General features: G+C 34.5%; 1 protein-coding gene across 1 annotated transcript in view; it reads right to left on the bottom strand.

Annotated features, from left to right (window-relative positions):
• tau (microtubule-associated protein tau) overlaps positions 1–24,584 on the bottom strand; it is a 219,478-nt gene that overhangs the window by 69,098 nt on the left and 125,796 nt on the right. Inside the window, exon 5 of the mRNA XM_081749033.1 lies at positions 11,504–11,660. Coding sequence (XP_081605159.1) covers positions 11,504–11,660 — 157 coding nt within the window. The remainder of the gene's footprint in view (positions 1–11,503; positions 11,661–24,584) is intronic.

Here is a 24,584-nt window from a genome sequence, read left to right as displayed (position 1 = left end):
CTGAATGGTCAATTATCTCAAGACACTGGTAATTGAAAATTAAAGTGATATGATAAAAACCATCTAGGGTCCACATCCTAACAACCCCCCAAAAATGAAAGAAATCGGTTCAGCCGTATTAGCGTGATGAGCGGACAAAGGATTTTTTGTACGTATTCACACCTGATTGGTCAATTATCTCAAGACACTGGTAATTGAAAATTAGTGATATGATAAAAACCATCTAGGGTCCAAATCCTAACAACCCCCCAAAAATGAAAGAAATCGGTTCAGCCGTATTAGCGTGATGAGCGGACAAAGGATTTTGTGCGTTCTCTTTTATATATATAGATAGATTTGAAATTTTCATTATAACAATTTTTTTAATAATCATTGTTATTTAAATTTGTAATATGTAACAATATCATATAATTCAAGTAAGTATAATTCAAAGGGATTTGCTGCTGCCAGTAGCCAATCAGAAGAAAGATATCAGTTGTTGTATGTATATACGAGTGCAGTGGCGTATTTAGGGGGGTGGCTTCCGGGCTTAAGCCCCCCCCCCGAAATCTTACTTAGTATAGTAAAGTAAATGAAATATCTTGCAGAATTTTCACATTTCCAGGTAAAGCCCCCCCCAAAAGTTAGCAAAGCCCCTCCCGAAACAAAATCGTAAATACGCCACTGTACGAGTGTATAGTTATCCTGTATCATAGTGTCTGATGAAGCCAAAGAGTTAGTTGGCGAAACTGTAACACGTGTTGAATTTTAATGAAAATATATAGTTTTGCTCAGCAAATAATTACTTTATATTTTATTTTATGTTTTGAAAACTAAGACTTGCTCAAGAATGAACGGGAGAGAAGTAAAATACCAACTGTTGAAACGTTGTAAATTAATGTTGTTTATTTAAACTTTCTGTAGAATACTGAGCTTATTAGATGTATAATAACTGGACCCATACAGCTTAATGTGAAATTCGTTATAAGATATATCAGTACCAGTGTTTCACTATTTTCAGTTCAAAGAAAAACAATAAATAAATGTTCTGTTAGCCATCTATGGTCAGAGCTCTTCATAGACTATAATGCAAGGTAGATTGCAATAATAATAATAATAATAATAATAATAATAATAATAATAATAATAATAATAATAATAATAATAATAATAATAATCTGAAAGCGTAGATTATACTATTACCTCTAGAAACGTGAAATTTGTACAGAAAACTCCTTCTATCATGAAAGCAAGGGATGAATTTTTTTTAAAAAAATATATACCCTACAAGGGATTGAAAGAGGTTCTTTACGAATCAATCAATGAAGTTATAAAGATGGAACTCGGGATATAGGGCCTGATTTTAAAATAACTGGACACGTGACTTAGCGTTTTTGAAAGTTCCTCTCGTAAAGGAAAAAAGGGGTCAATTTCTATAACATTTCAATTTTCGACTCTTTATTCAGAAAATATCCACTGCAAGGATTCACTGAAGTTGGAGATGCGAAACTTGGTATATAAGCTAAAGGAATACGTATTTCAGAGTTTTCGAAAAACTCTCCTTAAGAAACAAAAGGGGATAATTTTTGTAATATTGTTTTCCACTTGTTTATTTAGGAAGCGTCGAATGCGTGGATTTGATTAACTTAAGGTGTGACATTCGGTTAAAAAAAAAAAATGAAAACCGGTTGCAGCGTATCTGAAAATTCCGTCCCTAAAGCGAAAAATGGGAATAGTTTCAACAATATCAAATATATTTCCCATTTTATATACATTAAACTTTATTCTTCCCGTGAGAAGGACGGGCAAATCTACTAATAACAATAATAACATGAAATGAAATGAAAGCTTTCAGTTTTACGTTCCACGGTTATGCCGTGAAGAATAAAGGAAACCGTGACAATGAGAATGGATGAAAAGGTGGAATGAAGAAAGCGGGAGAACCCCGAGAAAACCCATGAAGGCGGTATTTGTTCACCACAAGGTCAGCTTGAAGCAGCCACTGTAGTCCTAATAATAATATGGAATAGTTCAGAAACACGCTAGTTAATAATACAATAATAGACTTTGTAAATAATAATAATAATAATAAAACGCACAAAGTGGAAATTGTAGTATAATTAACAAAATGTACTACAGAAACACAATTTTCCTCTTTATTCAGTCAGAACTTTCGATATCTGCGTTGGACACTGGAAATTGTAAAATTAACAAACAGAAGCACAATTCCCCCTCCCCCTTATTTAGTCAGAACTTTTGATGTCCGAGTTGAACATTGGAAATCGTACATAGGTAAAATTAACAAAATGTATTATAGAAATAATTTTTCCTCCTTCTTCAGCCAGAACTTTCGATATCCGAGTAGGACATTAGAAATTGTAAAATTAACAAAATGTATTACATAAACACATTTTTATCCTTATTGAGTCAGGACTTTCGATGTCTGCGCTGGACATTGGAAATTGCACAATTAACAAAATGTATTACAGAAACACTTGTTTCCCTTATTAGTCAGAACTTTCGATGTTCAAGTTAGACATATTCTACTTAATTAAGAATTTCTAAGACGGGGCTTGTTCCCCAGGCGCCAGATCGGGAGGGCGCAAAATTGGGCAAATATTTTGGGGAGCGTTTTGGTTTGGTTGGTCAGGAGGGAGTTAAGGCGAGTTCTTTTTCCAGGCGATAACTAGCGTATTTGTGTCGCTGGGTATTATTAACATTTAACGGGAAAGTAATGTCCAATAAGAAGACATATTAGTACACTAGACAATAGGTTTAATAAAGCTAAACAAAACGTTGTATGTGAGTGCAAAATGTCATGCGTAGTTTTCGAGAGAATGGAGAAAAAGTTATTAATTTGTAAACCTAAAAATTGATGCTGTTCAACAATCTTACCACTCAGCAGTTCTTTCAGAAAAACTGTTCTGGAGGGGCACACTTGATATTTATAGACGTATTATTTTGGTTTTCTCCGGGACGCACTCTCAGAGCTCCGGGGGGCAGTGCACCCCCAAAACATGTTAGAAACACTGTTACCACTTGCTGATATTAATATATATATATATATATATATATATATATATATATATATATATATATATATATATATATATATATATATATATATCCTCATTAAATTTTTCATTATGACACTAGCTAAACGATAATACGTATCGATAGTATGATTAATGAAATATAGCTTAAAATTATCATTAACTTTTAAAGTATTAAACAGAAAAAAAAAACTGTTCTTATTAAATACCATCTATCGTTTGCCTGATGGAGTTCTATATTGCCACAACCAGCAACAACACAGTTTTATTTTTAATGTTTTATTCCACAAGCTCCCACATCTATTGGAAATTATTTGTGGAAGTAATGCATTATAGTGTATAGTTTGATTAAGAATATTTTAGCTTAACGTTGTTAATTTCCGACTTTTGCGGCACAAAGTGAATTAGTAACTCCTAAACATGGCTAACATTTCAGTGCGAAAAAGTTGGGATATCTCAAGCACGAGAAAAAACTAATGAATTCTTCCATCTTCTAGTAATTATTATTATTATACTATAATCATCACGCACAGGAGCCTAAACGTAATGTCAATGTGAAGTTAATCATGAAAATTAACGCGTAATCTAGCCCATTCTGTGCATTATTCCAATACTGTTTAATAGTATTTGTTTTAACGCTTTATAGCAGTCGTTCTAAACCTATTCGAACCTGGTGCAATTTTGGGCGAATGTGATTGTTCTGAGCGCCTCTCTCGCTACCTTAACAAAATCGAGCCATGAACAAAACTTGGACGAAGCAGTGTAAGAACTCGAAGAAGACTCTTAATTCTATAGATATGTATATAAAGTGAAAGGAAAATTTGTTTTTATAATTATTATTATTTCAAAAAAGTCAAAAGTTTTGGTAATTTGTAAAATGCATAATGGATTTGGCCTAATAAGAAATAAAGTATGACAGGTTAAGAAATCTCAAACGGCCCCTTAATAGTCTGTTGGTCCCCCAATCGTTCAGATGCACGCTTGTAATTTAGACTTATGGAGACAACGTCAAATGCATATAACCAGTGGGACAGAATAATCAGTAGAAGGATCGACTTCAATACTTCATGCTTCATCAATAAGTCAATGTGGCCTCAAAGAGATAAAGAGAGGATCCGAAAATAAGACAAATCCTTCGGGGAAAATGTGTTTAGAAAGTGGAGGCAGAAGAAACACACGAACAGAAACAACCACAGAAAGCTTTTAGGTAACACTGAATGAGGAAAACTTGCGAACAGTCTCACTGATGAGCAAGAAGCAAAGTTTTAACTAAATGTTGGGATGTGAAATACAAAATGAACAAAGTTTAAACACACACACACACATATATATATATATATATATATATATATATATATATATATATATATATATATATATATATATATATATATATATATATATATATGTGTGTGTGTGTGTGTGTGTGTGTGTGTTTCTGGAAGCTTCTGGAAGTCCCCTTGCACAGTAATTTTTCTTAGATATTCGTCCATATATAAGCCCAGAGGCCACAGTGTTTAAGACATTGAGTCAAATTTTAAGCTTTACGTTTTTATGAAGTTCTTCAGAAAAAAAACAAGAGGAGGGAAGAGGTACAAGAATTTCGTTCATATTTCTTAAAGAAACTTTTCATTACTAAACCTGCATGTATTACAGCATAATTCATTTCTTTCGGAGAAACTCAGAAAAGCGGTTTACTGATGTGATAAAGTTCTTATGAAAATTTGACCTAATAAGAAATAAAGTATGACAGGTTAAGAAATCTCAAACGGCCCCTTAATAGTATGTTGGTCCCCCAATCGTTCAGGTGCACGCTTGTAATTTAGGCTTATGAAGACAACGTCAAATGCATATAACCAGTGGGACAGAATAATCAGTAAAAGGATCGACTTCAATACTTTATGCTTCAAAGTTGAACACTTCATCAATGAGTCAATGTGGCCTCAAAGAGATAAAGAGAGGATCCGAAAACAAGACAAATCCTTCGGGGAAAATGTGTTTAGAAAGTGGAGGCAGAAGAAACACACGAACAGAAACAACCACAGAAAGTGTTATTATAATTGTGTCAATATTTCATAAATAAATATTGAGATTATAAATTGTGTGTGTGTGTAGTATTATAATACCAATATACAATTAAGAACATTTTAATACTACTTTTAAAATATAAGTTAGTTATACTCGCATGGAATATGCTCAATACAAATAAATAAATAAATAAATAAAAAGAAATTGCTTTCCAGGTTAAGATGGTTTGTATAACAACTAACAAAAGTAGTTCTATTCTCTTTCGAGCCTTAGAAAAAAGTAGATGTAAACAAACTTACCTGACTACAAATGGGTCGATGACTAGTGATTAATTGTTGGTCTTACTGCACTGGTATCCTATCGCAATAAAATCCCTATTAAAATATTGATTTGAATAAAAATATCTAAATTTATCCTTTATTTTGTGATAAGAAATGCAGTAAATGTAATATTTAACAAGAGATGTAGCTTTATTTCAGGCTCAACCAACTTGGACATATAGTATTTACTGCGCATGCGTATGTGTTCGCACGCCGACGCCGCTCATTTGAAATTGTATGTAAAATACAGAGTTTCATGATGACGATGAGTGACAATAATCCATCTTTGTCTCATGCTGTAAAACACAAAAGAGGACAACAGGAACAGAGACAATCTCGTTTATATAAGGATTTAAGAAAATGCTATTTCCAACATAGCAGTAGTGAGTGTCAGTGCGTTTATTATTTAATAACCAACGGAGAGTTACACTTTGGAAATTATGCGACGACATTAAGCTAGCAGACGATCTTGCTGTTCACGTCTCTCACTGCCGAAACACGTGTGAGCCGCGGAGTAATACATTTCGCTTTGTTTACGTCTACTTTGTTCTAAGGCTGGAAAGACTTTAACTAATAAAAGTAGTCTCCATTTGAAAAAAAAAAAAGAGAAACATCTCGTCCTATGTACTTTCGTCGCTGAAAAACTAACAGTGACGTACACTCCTAACTGTAGCACACATACTAGTTAAATACATTAGAGTCAATACAAGCTAAGTGATCGAGAAAAAAAAAGAAAAATTGCCGCTCGACCTTTTCAAAAAAAAAAATCTAGTTTGTTCAGAAATGTAGAGTAGATATAACAGTACTTCAAAACCACAATTAATTATTTTTTACAACATCCAATGACGATGCAGCGGCTGCTGCCATTTTGCGTTTTTTCGATTTCAGGCATTTACGTTGTTTTGAATATCTCAACATGTATTTGTCCTAGCAAAGTGTAAATTGCTGGGCGTCTCCAACTTGTGCAGAGCTAAAACATTGGTCTCTTAACATTTTTGCCTAAAACCACTTGAAAGGGGTGAAATCAGGGCTTACAGTAGCAACATTTTTGGACGTTGAACACATGTTTGGGAAGAGGAAACAACTGACGTAGAGGTCTGAATTTGTGTTTGCGTGTAGTACGGGGTTATAAGTTTATACATAAAAATTACAAATCTGTGGCTGCTCCCAAAGGCCTGAAAAAGATTCGTAAAGTTGGGGAATTATGCCAATTCGGCATATTTCACTGTCCAATATCTTCAATGGGCCTGGATAAAAAAATCTGAAACTTTGGGAATAGTTACTCCTTTAGTATATCATAACACATACAACAGCGCGTTTTGTGTTTTTGAGCAGAAGGGGATCAAAGTATTAGGGAATGACATCATACTCTAGGAGGTGTTTTGTTCACAAATTCAACTGGAAATTCGTTGTTGTAAAGTAAAATGAAGTAGGATGAATGGTTAGTCCAGTCAAGGCTCTCAAGCTCGTTTCTTTCCACTAGTTGTTACTCACTATCTTAATCACACCCACAGCAGCACAAGTGAAGAATGCCGCTATCAGCAGAAGGCGAGAAAAGTCAAACTGCACACTTGGCAAAAAGTCCATAAGTACTCATTTGTCTAGCTGCGTGCTATAACATTGATATTCAATTCTGTTTATTCTGTTAACTCATGTAGGAGACTGTTGTTCTTTCGTCTGATCTACTTTCTCCAGTCAGTGTTTACAGCGAGTGGGTGTTCACTGATTGGGGAATGTAGATCAGACGAAAGGACAACAGTCTTCTGCATGAGTTGACAATTAAACAAGAATAAACATGATTGAATATCATTGATATAGCAATCAGCAAGAGCAAGGAGTACTTACGGACTTTCTGCCAAGTGTACTTTTTGACTTTTCTCGCCTTCTGCTGATACCGGCATTCTTCACTAGTGCTGATGTGGCTGTGATAAGACAGTGAGTCACAACTAGAGGAAAGAAACGAGCTTGAGAGCCTTGACTGGACTAACCATTCATCCTACTTTATTTTACTTCACAACAAGGAATTTCCAGTTGAATTCGTGAACAAAACCCTCCTCGAGTATGACATCATTCCCTAATACTTTGACCCCCTTCTGCTCAAAAACACAAAACGCGCTGTTGTACGTGTTATGATATACTAAAGGAGGTACTATTCCCAAAATTTCAGATTTTTTAATTCAGGCCCATTGGAGATATTGGACAGTGAAATATGCCGAATTGGCATAATTCCCTAACTTTACGAATTTTTTTCAGGACTTTGGGAGCAGCTATAGATCTGCAAATTTTTGTGTATAAACTTATGACCCCGTACTACACGCAAACACAAATTCAGACCTCTACGTCAGTTGTTTCCAATTCCCAAACATGTGTTCAATGTCCAAAAATGTTGCTACTGTAAGCCCTGATTTCACCCCTTTCAAGTGGTTTTAAGCAAAAATGTTAAGAGATCAAAGTTTTAACTCTGCACAAGTTGGAGACGCCCAGCATTTTCACTTTGCTAGGACGAATATATGCTGAGATGTTTAAAACAACGTAAACGCCTGAAATCGAGAAAACGCAAAATGGTGGCAGCCGCTGCGTCACCATTGGATGTAAAATATAATTAATTGTGGTTTTGAAGTACACAGATATAATGTAAACATTCATGAAAAAAAAATAGATTTTTTGGAGATTGTCAAGCGGCACATGCTTGATCGCTTAGAATGGATTCACTCAATAAAAATTGAAATTGATGTTAATAAAATGATACTTCATGAGTTGAAACTTACTACACGATGCTTTTACAATCAACAAACGAAGGCATATTAAGTATCTAACAGGTAGGTTAATAGTATCATTATAACATGTTAATTATGTTGTTGTTTATTATATTGTCATGCTGTAACTACTCATTATAAGCAGTATTGGCTATTTATGACTGTATGTATGTAGGTTAATTGAGAATATTTACGACAGAACAAATGCTAGGTAAATATCAGAAATATGTTAATTGCATCATTTGAGTCTTTGATAAATTTTGAAGGCAAATGTAAAAAAATATTTCCAAATAGTTAGTGAGTTAATTTTAATTTTATTATATTTACATATTATTTGTGTTAAGTGGCACCATCTCTTATTATTTGTTAATGCCAAGTTCGTAGTGTTAACGTCAAGCAAAGTTATTGAACAATTTGAATATATTTACTTGTTTTCGATGTTGAACTATTGCAACTTCCTTCGGATTCTCGATCAACGCCTTAAGAGAAAAATTACAAAATTATAATAAATATGCAATTAAACTTCAATAAATAGGTATATAAGTAAAATAAAATAAAAGTTTCTCGATTGCGGAAAAAATCGTGCTTCTTTGATTTTTAAAGAAATTTTAAATAAAATTTACTTTCCAAAAATTTCAATAAGTTCAAACTTCAAATTTGTTGGACCAAACTCTGAAACTGAAAGCCTGCACGCCATAACGAGTCAAAGTCTCCCACTATGCCAAATTTGATCCAGATCGGATGAGTTCGGTTGAACTCGTGCGATCCAATACCAAATTTGATGTCCGTTATTTCGGAAACTAACAAGGGGACTTACGGAAGTGTCACTCACCGATTTGAATAAAATTGTGCATACTTGTAGAACATCGAAAAATAATCGACACGTATTTTTTGTTTCGGCAATGGCGAAGATTTAAGGGTGGAAACCGCCCTTTGAACGTTAGGGATGGTCTCCAAGCATAAACAGAAAACAATCTTTTAATATAGAAGAAAACATACTTCCAGGGTGGCTTTAGGACAGCTGATTCAGAATCTGACATCAAAATTACAAAATTCAAAATGGCGGATTCAATATAGTGATTACAATTACAAAATGTCTTCTGGTTTGAAATTCTCTGTACTTAGTCGAGAACAATTATAGTTAGCAGGGATTACTACGAGAAGGTTGCCCTTTCTATTGATTTGAAATCCCTTTCTATTGATTTGAAAACTTTTATTTTAACGGAATGCTTGATTAAAGTGAGTCTCTGCACTTCTCCGTATTCGGGGTGCTTATGTATAGTGAGTCCCTTCGCCTCTCACTATATCAGAACGTCACATATCCTCAATTGTTATAATTATGAATTTATTGAGAAAACGCTTCACAGTAATTATATTTCTTTTTAAAAAAGTGTGTGTGATGCATAAACAATGTTTACACCAAGCTCACTTTATTACAGCAATAACTGTGACAAATCGCAAAATGCAGCACAATCTTCTTCCAATTAACTGTTTTTGTATCACGCATATCTAATAAGATTTACATATCTGGGAGAAGAAAACTGATTGAGAATCAATGATTTGGATCTAAATGATATTATTACGGAGATGTAAATTTATGTTATAGTTCTAGAGGACAATATCAGTAGAATGTCTGAAAGTTTTTCCACGGTCTAAAGACGAACACATCAAGAGGCTGAATCCTACCAGTTGTTAGTACAGAATGGTTTCTATTCTGAGGTACTCTTTTTTTTTTTCGTAAAATAGGTTCAAAATTTGATTAATTATGACCACTCCACGAATCTAAATGGGCTTTACGTTAGACATTGGGAGGAAAATCTCTTGAAACCATGATCTCACAAGACCTGATGTTAATTTTCCCGAATATGGTGCTTTCACAAGAACATTTTCAGATTAAAAGAAGCTGCTTTGGACTATAGGGCCAAATATTCCATTCTTCTCCTGCAAACTAATTAACAACGGTGATAACAGAACACTATTTTCTGAAATAAAAGGCTGTATGATGTAGCTGAAAGTCATTGATTTATTGACTGTCCCAGACTTTCTACTGTTTGTGTCTCTGTAAACGCTACAGTGAGAGGTGCAGAGACTCACTTTAATCAAGCATCCCATTAAAATGAGTACAGAAAGGGGTTTCAAATTGGTCTGCAATCTCCTCGCAGAGATCTCTGCCAACTATAATTGTTCTTGGCTAAGTGCAGAGAATTTCAAACCAGAAGACATTTTGTAATTGTAATCACTATATTGGATCCGCCATTTTGAATTTTGTAATTTTGACGTCAGATTTTGTATCAGCTGTCCTACCCCCCTGGCAGTATGTTTTCTTCTAAATTAAATGGTTGTTTTCGGTCTATGCTTAGAGACCACCCCTAACGTTAAAGGGTGGTTTCCACCCTTAAATCTTCGCCATTACCGAAATAAAAAATGCGTGTCGATTATTTTTCGATGTTCTACAAGTATGCAAAGTTTCATTCAAATCAGTGAGTGACACTTCCGTAAGTCTCCTTGTAAGATCCAGTACACCACAATAAGCGATTTCATATGCGTACTAAGCTTGTCAAAATCTGCCACCATAACAAGTTTGGTCAAAATTGGATGACTTTTGTCGGGGTTGTATTGATAAATTGGATTGTGAAATATTTCACTAAGTTCAAACCCCAAGTTTAATGGTTTCCAAATTTGATTCAGATTGGTTGAATTCGTACAATAAACGCCCTTTCATTTTTTCAGGAAAAATCAATGAAGCATAAAGCAAATATGCTAGAAAACAAACCAAAAATAGGAGGAAACATAACGTAACATAACAAGCACGTTGTTACAATATTTGCTACTGTATATTAACAGTACAATATCAAAGAGTCAATTCATTTGAAGTGGTTCCATAAGAGTTGATTGACCCTTTTTAATATTTTATTTTTTATATAGTCTACATTACCATATACATTGGCAGCACAAAACTAATTAAAAAATAAAACCCAGCTCGTTTGTGACTGGTGATAATTTTTGTTGAGCTAGGATCTTAGGATTGGATTATTCAAAAACATTGTAACAAGTACCATTCTCCCCAGAACTTTTCCCTTCGATTATATTATTACGATTATAGCATACGACTAGCATGTTGTAAGTTTCTCGCTAGAGCTGCCGTTGTTGTAGAGCCTTTGGCAACGGCGCCTCCAACGCACCACGTATTCTGTACAACTATCAGACGCCAGCTTTCTTTAACCGCACATTGAACGTTAGAAGTTATTTATTTATTAATAACAATGCTGACAACTTGTGCCCATTGCATGATATTACTGTACTCAATTTACATAGGTCACTTACAAAACAACATATTTTATATGAGCCAACAATTAAATATACATACTCTTTGGCCGTTCCGTGCTGGTGTCCGGTGTCCGCGGACTGGGCTTCACCTTGCTTGGAGATTTAAGTGGAGGCTTTGTAGGGGAGGCCTTCTTGGGACTTGGAATTTTTGTTGGGGATTTGCTCGGAGAATCCACTTCTCCATTTGTTTGTGGTTCCTATCGAAATAAAACAATGAATATTAAAGTTACCATTCTTTAAAAATTAAAACAAAGAAATAATAATATTTTAAATAATTAAAAATAATTCTTAACATTGTAATTATTTTCGCATTTAACGATATTTTTTTAAAAAGAATTGTACAATTTGAGTACAAAACCAAAACTAATTCAGAATCGTACAGTAGGTCAATGAAGAAAATTAAACAATTCAAGAGTGCAGTTCTGTTCACTGTTTTCCGTTATAAGATGCCAACATAATTAACAGCTAGAAGTTAAGAACAATTACTTAACAATAAGGATGCATAGTTTTAGAAAACGACTTCAAAAACAGGATACTCGATTAAATTGACATAATTTAACAATCCACCCAGGTATAGGCATTATGTCGTTACACATATCCATGCCAGTAAGTAGGAAGTAACCTTTTGTTAGCTGCCTATAATGATCGCGATGATTCGTGAAGCCTGGACTCGTGAAGCCGATGACTCTACACCAATCACAGAACTGCTTTGCCTCATTTGTGATGTATCGGAAGAATTCGGTACGATTCGTGGATCTGCCTTCCGAACGCACACTTGAGAAAGCGTGAAAGACCAAAAGTGCACCAACAATGTTGCCAAACTTAGAAGACATGGAGAACGAACGACACAAAAAAAGACACTTAATGAACTGTAACACGAACACTAACAATTATTCGAACTAAATTATAACAATAAGAGGAAAGATATAAAACAACGAAAATAAACAAAACGAAATTTAGCAGCAATCCGACAACATTGTATTTACGGGAAATGTTATCCATATAGCATGAGAAACAATACCGGCTACATTTCTTGGATAGGGGTTGACAACCGTGACACATCCTCGCGATCTATTGGATACAGAAATTGGTATATCTAAGTCAAGCTTCACGACTCTGTGCAGGTGGGAGGGGAGGGGGCATTCGGTCGAAAAAGTGTAAAAAGCTTTCTTAGGCCATCCATACTGAATGAGGTTTTTACTGGGTTTTCCTCATTCACGACAGGCAAATGCCGAGGTGGTACCTAACATATAAGTCCTAGACCGCTTTCTTCCTTCCCTTTCCTTGGATAGTGTGCTCGCCGACCGATGTAATCTCCGATATGTGAGGGGCTAATATGGCCATAGATGCCGAAAGCCCAGAAACCTAAATCCTAAACGATTCCGTGCGATCACTACAGTGAAGGTCATCAAATATCGAAAAAATAGCGTTTACTAGGAAGCCACCTGTTCCCAGAATATGAAAATAGTTTACAAAATTCCAAAACTTTTTGCAAATGAAATGCTCAAGTATGGGATAAGAACACGTAAAAGTTGTCTACAAAAAAACTGTCCTGTTTTCATTTTCCTTGAAACGCCGGACGAGTTTCTGAAAAAGGGACAATTCAGTTAAATGAAAACAGTCTTGTCACCCCATACTACTACTACTACTACTACTACTACAAATAATAATAATAATAATAATAATAATAATAATAATAATAATAATAATAATAATAATAATAACAATAATAATAATAATGGAGCACAATTGCTCAGTGGTACAGCGCTCACCTCACGTTTTATTGCAATGGGGTCTTTCCTTCGAATCCAGGTCATGTTTGTTTGTGGTGGTAACATTGTGTCAGTGGGTTTTCTAGGAGTTCTCTCGCTTCCTCTCATATTATCATTCCATCATTTCTTTCATAATCATTAACTTTCATTAATCATCTATCTTTTTTATCCTGGAGAGCATAAACTAACTTCAAACTGAACTAACTTTTTTTTAATGTCCCACGATTATGTTCTGAAGCTAAGGAAGTGGTGATGATGATAATGAAGGAAACGGTGGAATGAACATGTAGGAAAGCACATTTGTCGAGACCAGGAATCGAATCAGGGACTCTACACACCAGAGGTTAGTTCTTCACCATTGAGTCACTGCAGCCTCTTAAATGTCATAATCGTGGGACACTAAAGATTTTACTCATTATTATTATTATTATTATTATTATTATTATTATTATTATTATTATTATTATTATTATTATTATTATTATTATTATTATTATTATTATTATTATTTTCTCCCGGCGTAAGCATACGGGAGCTTATAGTTTCACTCCATGTCTACGTGTTTGTGTGTGGAACTTTATTTTTCGGTAACTACTGGCCGGATCTAAATCATATTTGGTGGGCATATAGCGCATGGCCAAATGAATAAAAAGTGCTTTATTTGATGGCCGGGCTTCGCAGGGGGCAGGCTTAGTTTAGCTTGACTCGCCTTATATGTGGTACATTTCTCGGTAACTATTGCCTGGGTCTCAATGAAATTCGATGAACTCATCGTGTAAGGAATAAAGATCGCTAGGCTCCGCCAGAAACATTCTCGGCTCGGCCCAGCTCGCATTCTATGTGGTATCGGTAACTACTGGCCAGGTTTAAACTAAACTTGATGGGCAAACAACCCATGGTTGAGGTATTAAAAATTGCTACTTGGAGGCTGGGCTCGGCAAGTTTTGTATGTGATACTTTACACTGGCCAGATCTGAAACAAGTTTGGGGCAAATTGTCCATAGCCAAGATAATAAAAATTACTATATTTGGTGGCTAGTTTTGCTAGGGACAGGATCAGCTCGGGTCAACTCATCAGTTCATTTTAGTTTAGCGTCCCTTTCAGCAGCGAGGCTATATGAGACGTGGACCTACTGATTAACGTGGAATCCGAACCACATGAGCTCCCACCGGGAATCGAACCCGGGTCTCCCACGCCAAAGGCGCGTATGCTAACCGCTTAGCCACGGATCAGCTCCCCACCGGCAACCGTATCCCCTATATCATTTCATGAGCAGTAACAACAGGACCAGAGGATTTGGTTTCAATGGAATGTGCCTTATACTTTGTATTTATTACAGCACTGGTGATAAGTATTTCAATTATTATACAATATTCTTGTAGCAGTTGGGACAACGATTAAGATTGTGTAAAAAAAAAAAAAAAAAAAAAGGTTAAATTATTTTAGAAAAAACCGGCCAACATCTTTAACATTAATAAGCATTTTCTTCGTGCAGAGGAATCGACTATTATGCTGCTTTGTTAATATGACGTTTAAAATTTTGTGGATTTTTGCTCATGACAACGAAGATTAAAAGAAAGGTTAATCTCTTTTTAGCTCATTTTTTTAATCTACTTATCTGCAGAATTTCCGCTTCGGTTGTTTGACACGCTGGGTTGAGCACACGTCGCAAATCAATAATTCCGCATTTTAAAGAGAAAAAGAGCTATCTTTTTCAGAAAATAAAAAGAATGAAAGACATATCTCAGGTCAGATATACGTATAATCTTTTCTTTAAACTTTCATTTTCACTCTCAGCAAAGCACAAGAAAACTATTACAGTCAAACTTAAGTTATAAATTTTTCCTCACATGTAAGTAACTGTAAATGCAAAGAGCAAATTAAATTTTTTACCGAGAAAGACAGAGATGATAAATGTAGTGAAGACATTATCAGTTCAAAGAGCGCTTGCAACTAAATATTCAGCGTCCTCGCTTTCAGTATGAAAAAAGAACTGGGTTCTATTCTTCATTGCATAGTATTTGTGATTCAGCTTCCATTTCAAACTATGGGGTGCGGCAACTAAAACAGACCCAAGAATAAGATTTGTTCCTAGGTTTTTGCACGTGAGTATTTGTTTTAAACCATCAACGGTTGCGACTAATTCAAACCTGTTCTGTACGTGAGTAACGTAATGTGAGAGAGGTTATCAGCATCAATTAAAACAAGTAATAGTTGTTGTAAAGTTACTGAGTTTCAGTTATGTAATGGTCTTAAATCTTGAGATGCGCATTTTCATAGTGAAATATACGTATTTCACCTCGAGATCATTCAAGAATACCAGAACACATTTAAGAGAAAAATTTCAAGAGACATCAGCAGCTCAAAAATATGCAATACAGAAGCTAATTATGAATTTTTTTAAAAATAAGGCCAGTGTTTGTAGTCTCAGGAAAATTTCCCTAGTCTAGGGAAATTTCGTAGGTAAATTTAGCAAAAAGAGAAAAAGGGACTTTTTTCGATAAAACGTGAAAATTCAGTGAAATTCTCGCCCTTTCTAATTAACCAACATAAGCTCTCAAATTTTTCTTTGCTTTTCAGAAATAAACCAATACAATAGCAATAATGTTTGTTTGTTTGTGTGTGTGTGTGTGTGCTCAAAGTAGCATAATTAGCACCTATTGTTAATTGGATGTATTTGTATTTTTTTTTGTAAAAATGTAAAAAAGTAAAATAGATAGAAGTAAATTAATAAAACAGGGTGGTTGGTACTTCCTTTAAGAGTCCTCATCACAGCGAAATTAAAATACCGCTAATTTTACAGTAATTATATGATATCTTCAAATAGATAAAAGATAATGGAGATGTCAAACAAGATCGCCCTAGACAATATTATTTTGCATGAGGTACCGTTATCAGGAGTCACCTAGTAGCTTTCCGTTCGCTGCCATTTTGAAACGCGAAAGTAAATCCCGATTTTCAAAATGGCTAGGAATCGAAAGAAGATAAATGAGTCGTGATAACGGTATCTCATGTAAAATAATATTGTCTAGGGCGATCTTGTTTGACATTTCGATTATCTTTTATCTATTTGAAGATATCACTGCTGTAAAATTAACTGTATTTTAATTTCGCTGTGATAAGGCCTCTTAATATAGCTTCCTTTAATCTTATCACATATCTTCTGTCATAGAAATTAAACACTCAATAAACTAGGGAAAATTTGATAAGAAAATGGAAAATTTTGTATCAGTCCAGGGAAATTTTCTTAAAGAAACTTACGAATACTGAGCGGGTCCCCTTTGCAACAGTAAACGTGAAACACAGAAGATTGACCTTTGTAAGTCCCAAGAAGGACAAAATTTTAAACAATTTTTGTAATTGTCATGTAATTATAATGTTGTAATGAGTTGTGATGATCCTGTAATGTTATAATGTAAATAATAATAATAAAAAAATAATAAATAAAAATAGACCTACTAACAGTAAAAAATGTTAAAATATTCAATATTAATGTTTTGGACCACTTTTATCTGCCACACTCTGCAAAAATTTACTCATGACATTATGTTCGCGAATTATATTATGAACCACACAAGCTTATAGAAGATAAGTGAGAGAGTATTAGAATTATGGTTCAGTACTGATGACATCAAAAAGAGAAGGGTTTCACCTCAAGATTGTATTTAAAACAAATCAGAGAGGTGTCAAAAAGAGCAAGTGCCTTCATAATATACTTGAAAATCACTTACAAGACTTACTTCATTTATCAAGCGTAAACCTGAAAATAGAGGGTTTTGATTCTAATTTCCTTCCCGTTTAGTACTTCCTCATTTGGCATTGAATGATATTTACAATTTTGTATTCAAAATTTTGACATTTGTTATAGAGTTTTTAACAATTAGAACTATGTTTTACTTATTAAGCATTAAATATAAAATGATAATATCATGATAGTCATGCAACGGCAGGAATACTAAAATTAGTGATAATTTTCGTCTCTACAATATTTTTGTATGGAATATTGGTTGCAACATGTTGCAGTGAAATAATTAGTTATTTATTGTGTTTCACTTCCCATGAATACGTTGAGGCTAACGCAATTATTTCATCCATATTGTTTTCTATGTCGATATTGAATAAAACAAAGCAGAAAAGATCTCACACAGGTATGTAGTTAAAGTTACATAAAAAGGTTGAACAATACAGATTATGTTTTATCGTACAGAATTGTTGTGTCTCCTTGAATCATTAAAAAATTAAATAGAATATTTAATTTAACACGCATACAGTAAAGGAGGAGGCTCCCGCTTATGGTGGAGATAGGTATTTGGTGTCACGAAATTTCTGGGAGGAAGCAGTTTAAAAATAAACAAGAACATTTACAAATATTATCCATCATAAGTTCCTGTTTACTAAATTTTTGAACGATCACTGCTAAGCACCGGTGCCAGGATTTGAAAGTTCAGTGGGGGGGGGGGTCACGACCGGTGATCACGGGGTATGGAACAGCAGTCAAGTTTAACGAGGATTCTAGGAGTTCTGTCTCAGAATTTTTTTTTTTAAATTGACCATCTAGAAAATGCAGTTTTAGGAATTTTGGAATGAAAATATATATTTTTTTTTGTTTATTTTCGTTTTCTAATTCTTTTCTCCCCATAGTAGAAAATCGGTATTCTTGAATGAGAATATGTCATCATAATCAGAAGACTTCTAGAGTTCTAAGATTCTAACCCCCGATCTAGATACTCGTCACGTCATACTGAACGTTCACTATTTGAGATATAAAGAGTGTAATTTTTTTTTTTTTTTTAGCTAAAAGTTGTATGGAGAAACGCTAATTTAATTTGTCATCCTCACTGTCACGATTCAGAAATTTTATGTATTTCCATCCTTGGTAAAATCTACCCAAACTTTATATTTCCCCCTTTCTGCTGTATGAAATTACGTGCGGGCCCTATTATCATTTAAGAAATGCTCTGAAATATTAGAATTTCCGTCCTTTTCTTCCTTTTTCTTTTTTCTTTTCTTTGTTATTTTTATTCTTATTTTTGTGTGAGTGATGAGCACCGCCACAAAGATTCTGGGTGATATTCGACCACCGGAGCACCCCTGGATTCGCCTATGTTCTATCATCTATAATATCATGACCCCTTGTCTTCCATCTCACTCCTCCTGAAGTTAACCACATTAATATTTGTTTACATGTAAAACAAAAATCTTTTTCAGTATTTAATTTCGTTTTTCAATTTTCGCGCTCTAAATTACTAGTAAGTCAGCGCTTTTAAAATCTTCCCGATATACATCAATAAAAATTTAGAGAAACAAGTACAAAAACTTTTTTTAAGGCATGAATGAATTGAAGTGTACTCATATTAATTATCCTTTGAGTGCATCAATATTCCATTAACTTAATTACAAGCCAACCGTTTCGCTGGCATTAGCATTTCTGCTTGGATAATACCGAGTTAGTTGCAAATCTCTCTTGAATTCTGTTAAAATGAATTAAAGCATTTTGTTACAGCATTAGCTCAATTCTGTGTTAAAACAAAGCAATTACTATCTCTCTCTGGTTTGTTAAGAGAATTTCATGAATATAACCTGCTACAAACATTTACTGTCAACGTACTACACATCGAAACAGAAAATTTCACTCCCACCAGCTTTTAACAAAAATTGTGTCGCATCCTGAAATTGTAGGCAACCTTTCCATCATCAAAGTACGTTCGGGTAACAGACTGACAGGGGAAATTACAAACATTGTTGCTCGTTGAGCCGGGTCAATATTCTACGTAGCGGTCGGTGTTTGTGCATAGTTACAATAGTTAAAAGCAAAGTACCCGGACTTGTTTCGCCTCCGCAAGTGAAGATAATTGAGAAGAAAAAGTTGTAGTTGTCTCGACTCGGTTGCACAGCAGCACAAAAGTCGATTTGAACATAACAACGGAACAACGGAATGCTAAACAGAAATACAAACAGCTTTAACATAAAAATACCAAATTGTTTCTCCGTTATTTTCACGCAAATAAATTAATATACTACGCAGAAAAAAAGATGTTATTACGAAATTAAATTAAATTAAAAACTTCATCTTAAGTTAACTGAGCGAATATAGCTCAACTATCTGCGTTCTGGCTTCACAATGTGGAGGTCCTGGTTCAAAACCCAAAATTAGCTGCTGTAACTTAATTTCTGTAATGTTTTTCTCGTCTATTTTCTTGCAAAATCTTGTCCTGTGACTTAACAATGATTAAAAAAAACAATTTTTAAAAAATAAAAAAAATGTATCTTTGTAGGTGCATCTGATAGGAAAAAAAATGAAATCTTTGAGTTTTACGTCCCACGGTTAAGCCAGTTAGGCTAAAGGAGACGGTGATGATGAGTAATGAATGTAATGGTGGAATGAAGAAAGTGGGAGGAAACGGGAGAACTCCGAGAAAACCCACGCACACGGTGTTTGTCCACCACCATCTGATAGATAGTATGGTAATAAATACAAGGTTAACATAAATGATTCATTTTAAAAATGCTATATTTTCAAAAGTATTACGCGTACACACATGAAAGATATATGAAACGAACCACAAACTCACCAAGTTTATACAACCTATACAAATGTTCAATATGTGCCCCTCTGGTGACACGTCCTCGAGCTCATTTCATACATTTCGCAGCATAACCCCGTCAATTGTCTGCACTGCAACACTAATGCGTTCCTTGAGCTCGACTAAGGATTGCGGTAGTGGAGGTACATAAACAAGGTCCTTAACGTACCGCCAAAGGAAGGAGTCACAGAGCATTAAGTCAGGAGATCAGGGAAGCCAGGGAAACAAAGCTAGGTTATTCTCATCAATACGCCCAATCCAGCGATGCGGAAGTTGATCGTTTAGGTATTTAAGAACTGGAATGGGTCAATGAGGGGTACCAAACTCTACACAGTACAAACTTGGTGAGTTTGTGGTTCTTTTCATATGTCTTTCACGTGTGTACGTTTAAGTCTGTGGCTAGTCGAGAAAGCGTTTTCAATGCGTTACCCCAGACAGCGAACGCGATCTAGGTGGCTACTCGGTAATTTTACTTTCACCAGAGTTGTAAATCATACTATGAGCTAGTCAGGATTTCCAGGTCTTTTCATTTCCCGCGCCAGAAGTGTAGAATGAGAATGACCTCCTTCAGTTGGTTTCTTGTGAGAAGACATGAAAGTTATCGAAGAAGTATTGATCTTAGCTGCAGTTTCTTCTTATATAAAGAAGAAAAGACGCAGAGCCAACGCCGATTTAAAGTGCACCCAATTAATAATTACAAAATCGCATATTATATCGAGGTCTGGAGGAGCCACGAAAAGTTTAGGGGGCCCCAGCCCCCCTCTGGTTGCGGGCCTGAGTGCCTAGCAACATTTAGCTGTTTCGTCAGGTATGTGCTAATCTTCACGGTAATAGGAGCTGATATATCCTCAATAAAATTATTGTGACAAACTACACCAAAATCGAGTGTTGGCAAACGACACGCCATCGTTTCAGAGTAGCTTTCGAGAATAGACTTTAATAAAAGGAAACGTGTGTGTGTTTTCTTGGATGTTGAATTGCTACCCTTTTTCTTCTAGCCCATTGATTTATATGAGGAAGTATTTTTCTTTTAAATGGACAGGATTTTGATTGTATGATTTTACTAATTTCTCCTTCTGACCTATTTAAGTGTCACTTGCTTTAAAATGTTCTTATATAATTATAATTCTTATATTAATACTCTAACATTAATGTAATATTGCTTTAGTTTTTATTTATAAATATTAAAATTACATAATACAGTAGTTAAATTTCGCATAGAATACAATTAAAGATCTCAAAAGAATAAATCAGTACCATAAAATAAACTTGTTAAAATTCTCGTTTATTTCAAAGAATAAATAGAATATTTCCTCTCATAAATTAAAGGGCTGAGAAACCATGATGGTGTCGATATTCAACACTCTTAAGTGGTACTCATTTTGGGATTTATCAAACCTACAATTAAAATAATACATATTTCGCTCGACTTTTCTATGAACGCACAGTTTCATTAGTTATTAGTATATAAATTTCCTATCTGGGAAGGACAAGAAGTTTCCTTGCTCTATGATCTTAATCTTTAAAAAAAAAAGTCATGGCATTACTAAAACAACAAAAATAAATGTCAGCCTCAAACACCACACAAAACAGAATGAAAAAAAAATATATATATATATTTCCAAAGATGTTTGAACAATGAAATCGTAGCATCAAATATCAGACATTCGTCAAGTGGATAAATATAACATTACAAATATTACAGAATGCACTTCTTCATCTTCGTTTTGCAAAGCAGTTTGAGTTACGTTGACCCAATTTAGCGCGATCATAGTGATCATTGTGCACGTGGTTTCAAAATTAACTGGATACAAGGCCCATTGTATATGTCAATTTGACACTCAATTTGCACCAAATTTACTTAAAGCGGACAATTCGCCACCTCCATTCTGAGCAATTTGCCAAACTTAGGTAATTTCGTCACCGGTAATTTTGTCACCAAAATATTAGCATGTAGGGAATTTCGTTACCGGAAATTTTTACACAGTAATTTCGTCATCGGTAAATTTATCACCATAGTATTAACATATAGGAAACTTTGTCATAGTTATTTTTTTCCCTTTGTTGAACTAAGTACAGACAAAGTAAACGACCGAAACAGCTTACTTTATGTTAATCAAACTTGGAAAACAATTCAGTTGGTGTTAAATTGTTGCTTTTTCAATTTAGTCCTACATCCATATTAATCTGTGTATCTGTATAAAAAGGATGTGTATGTATGTTAGGAATGGTATAGAGACGAGATGATACACTATCGGTCTCGTTTCGATCAATATATGGAGCTCCTTCGTGACTAAGCGGTAAGCGTACGTGCCTTTGGCATGGTAGACCTGGATTCGATTGTAGGCAGGTTATGTGGTTAGGATCCCACGTTGAGCTGTAGTTCACGTCTGATGTAGCCTCGCTAATATAGTCCAAAGAAACGGAGCAAGAGGCATTTTGTTTAAGATATCCTCTGTATCGAAAACAAATATTAGACCTCAATCAATAAATTCCAACACTTACATTACTTTATGCTTTACTTGTTATGCACGTGCTTTTGGAGCATGGGATTCCGGATTCGAATCCTGGTGGGAGATCATTCAAACGTTTCAACGCATAAAGGTAGTTTAGATTCCACTTTAAACTGTAGGTTCACGTCTTGTATAGCTTCGGTGTTGAAAGGGCCACTAAATTCCAAGCCACCAAGCATAAAATTTACATCTTGATATTTTAAACCAATTCTCTGGTTTAATATCTTTCCCAGGAATATTTCTAAGCTGCATGGAAAGAAATGTCTGGAAACTGAAACATTATGTGTTTGTTTTACAAAACTAAGTTTCGAAATAATTTGGCAACGTAGTTTTTTGGTCATTTCAAAGGCTGGAAAGAGAATAAGATATATTGAATCCCAATTCAAAAATTATGGTATTTGCTGTTTAAAACATTTTCGATATACCTAAGTACCAAACTATTAGAGGTGGCATTTTCCGCCTTTCTCCTGTGCACACATCTATGACTTAGACCATGTAAGGGCAATTGTTCCACCATCTAACATATCCACCCACATAAAATGTCGCATAGCCATCCCTGGCCCTTACGGGCTGTTGCGCCGTAAGGTTTGGTATATATTAGGTATATTGGAAGTTGGTACAACTTTAACAAAGTATTATTATTATTATTATTATTATTATTATTATTATTATTATTATTATTATTATTATTATTATTATTATTATTATTATTATTATTATTATTATTAATAGTAAACATACAATTTGGCTCGATGTAGCTCTACTTAACAGTATTAAATGAAATCATAAAATAAGAATATTCTTACTTTCTTCATTCTGGGAATTCCGTTCCATTCGCTCCCAGTCTGGAACAAATATCTCAGCCACTTCTCTCCACATTTTTATTTTTAAATCACAATTCATGTACTTCGGATTTCTTAAATCATATAGGCATGACCTATTTTGTATTTCGATTATAAACGCCTCTGTGCTAAACACATTAACCATGATTGGAGATGTACACAGGACACGTTTTCAAACACAACTGAAAATTTCTCTTTGTGATTACACTTGTGGTTATTTTTTTTTTTTCCTATCTTCTTCGGGGTGAAGTTCGAGCTTCGGAGATAGGAGCTCAAATTCAAGTTATTTCGTTGTTTCATCTTTTGCCTAAAGCCAAATATTTTGCTTATAGATTACCATGGCACCAGTTAACTGTCAATCAAGCGGACGGTATCACGAGAAATAACCCTATTGTGTTACATAGAGTTTTCTGTGATTAGCTAATTTTTCGGATTTTTTTTTTTTTTTTTGTATTTTTGTGAATTTTCTTTTGTTACACACACACATACCGTACTTCATAATAGCAAAGATCCAATCTTTGCACAAAGCGTCTTCCAAGCAGCTGTTTCTTGCTACAATCCCCTTGCCTGCCAACACATCTTTCGTTTTTTTTCCTTCCTGTTGAAATCTTTTAAACAGCAGGCGGTCTATTGTTCCGAAATGCACCAAATGCGCTCGAGCTGACGTTTTCTCCGCGATTTTATTGCTTTCGCGTTTTTTGAGATTAGCCATCTTCATTTAAATACATGGTCAGCGTATTCCAAGCGTACGCATGAGTAATAAATACGCTTTGCGATCGCCTCAACTAGCCGGGTACTAATACTTTTGAAAATATAGCCTTTTCAAAACGAATGAATCAGTTATGCTAACCCTGTACCTTATTTACCTTCTTACAGTTATTTCCTTTAAAAGAAAGGGGATTAATAAAAAAAAAAGACGCAAATGAATAATGGAGATATAATTGATAAAATTAAAAAAAATAGAATGTATTTTTTTTTTAATCACAGACTGACATGACTTAGGATCGAATCACTGACCTGTCCAAAAATGTTATCATGTTGTATAAATACGACGGGTATTGTGAGTGCAATGAATTCTAATTAATGCCAAAGTGATAAAAGGATATGGAAAGGGTTTTAAACTATATGGTCATTGACTTTTACTTCAAAAGTGCTTCATTAGACGTTCACGTGCTTAGATTTGTTGCTTTGATGCATAAATTGGAAACTAAAGCTAAATGATAGGTCAATGATAAGCTGTTTTTATCATATAAATGCATCTACAGGTGAAACTCAGAGTCGTGCAGGACAAAGAGGTAACGAATATAACATGTATTTTCTGCTATTAATTTATATGATTTTTTTTTACTTCTGAATGGATTGGGTTAGTATTTATAACAACTCTAAATAAGCATGTAAATGTATCTATC

Source organism: Thermobia domestica, chromosome 2 (genome assembly GCF_964235325.1).
Source record: "Thermobia domestica chromosome 2, izTheDome1.hap1.1, whole genome shotgun sequence".
Classification (NCBI taxonomy): Eukaryota; Metazoa; Arthropoda; class Insecta; order Zygentoma; family Lepismatidae; genus Thermobia; species Thermobia domestica.
Note: the sequence above shows the minus strand (reverse complement) of the source record. Positions and strands in the feature narration are given on the sequence as shown.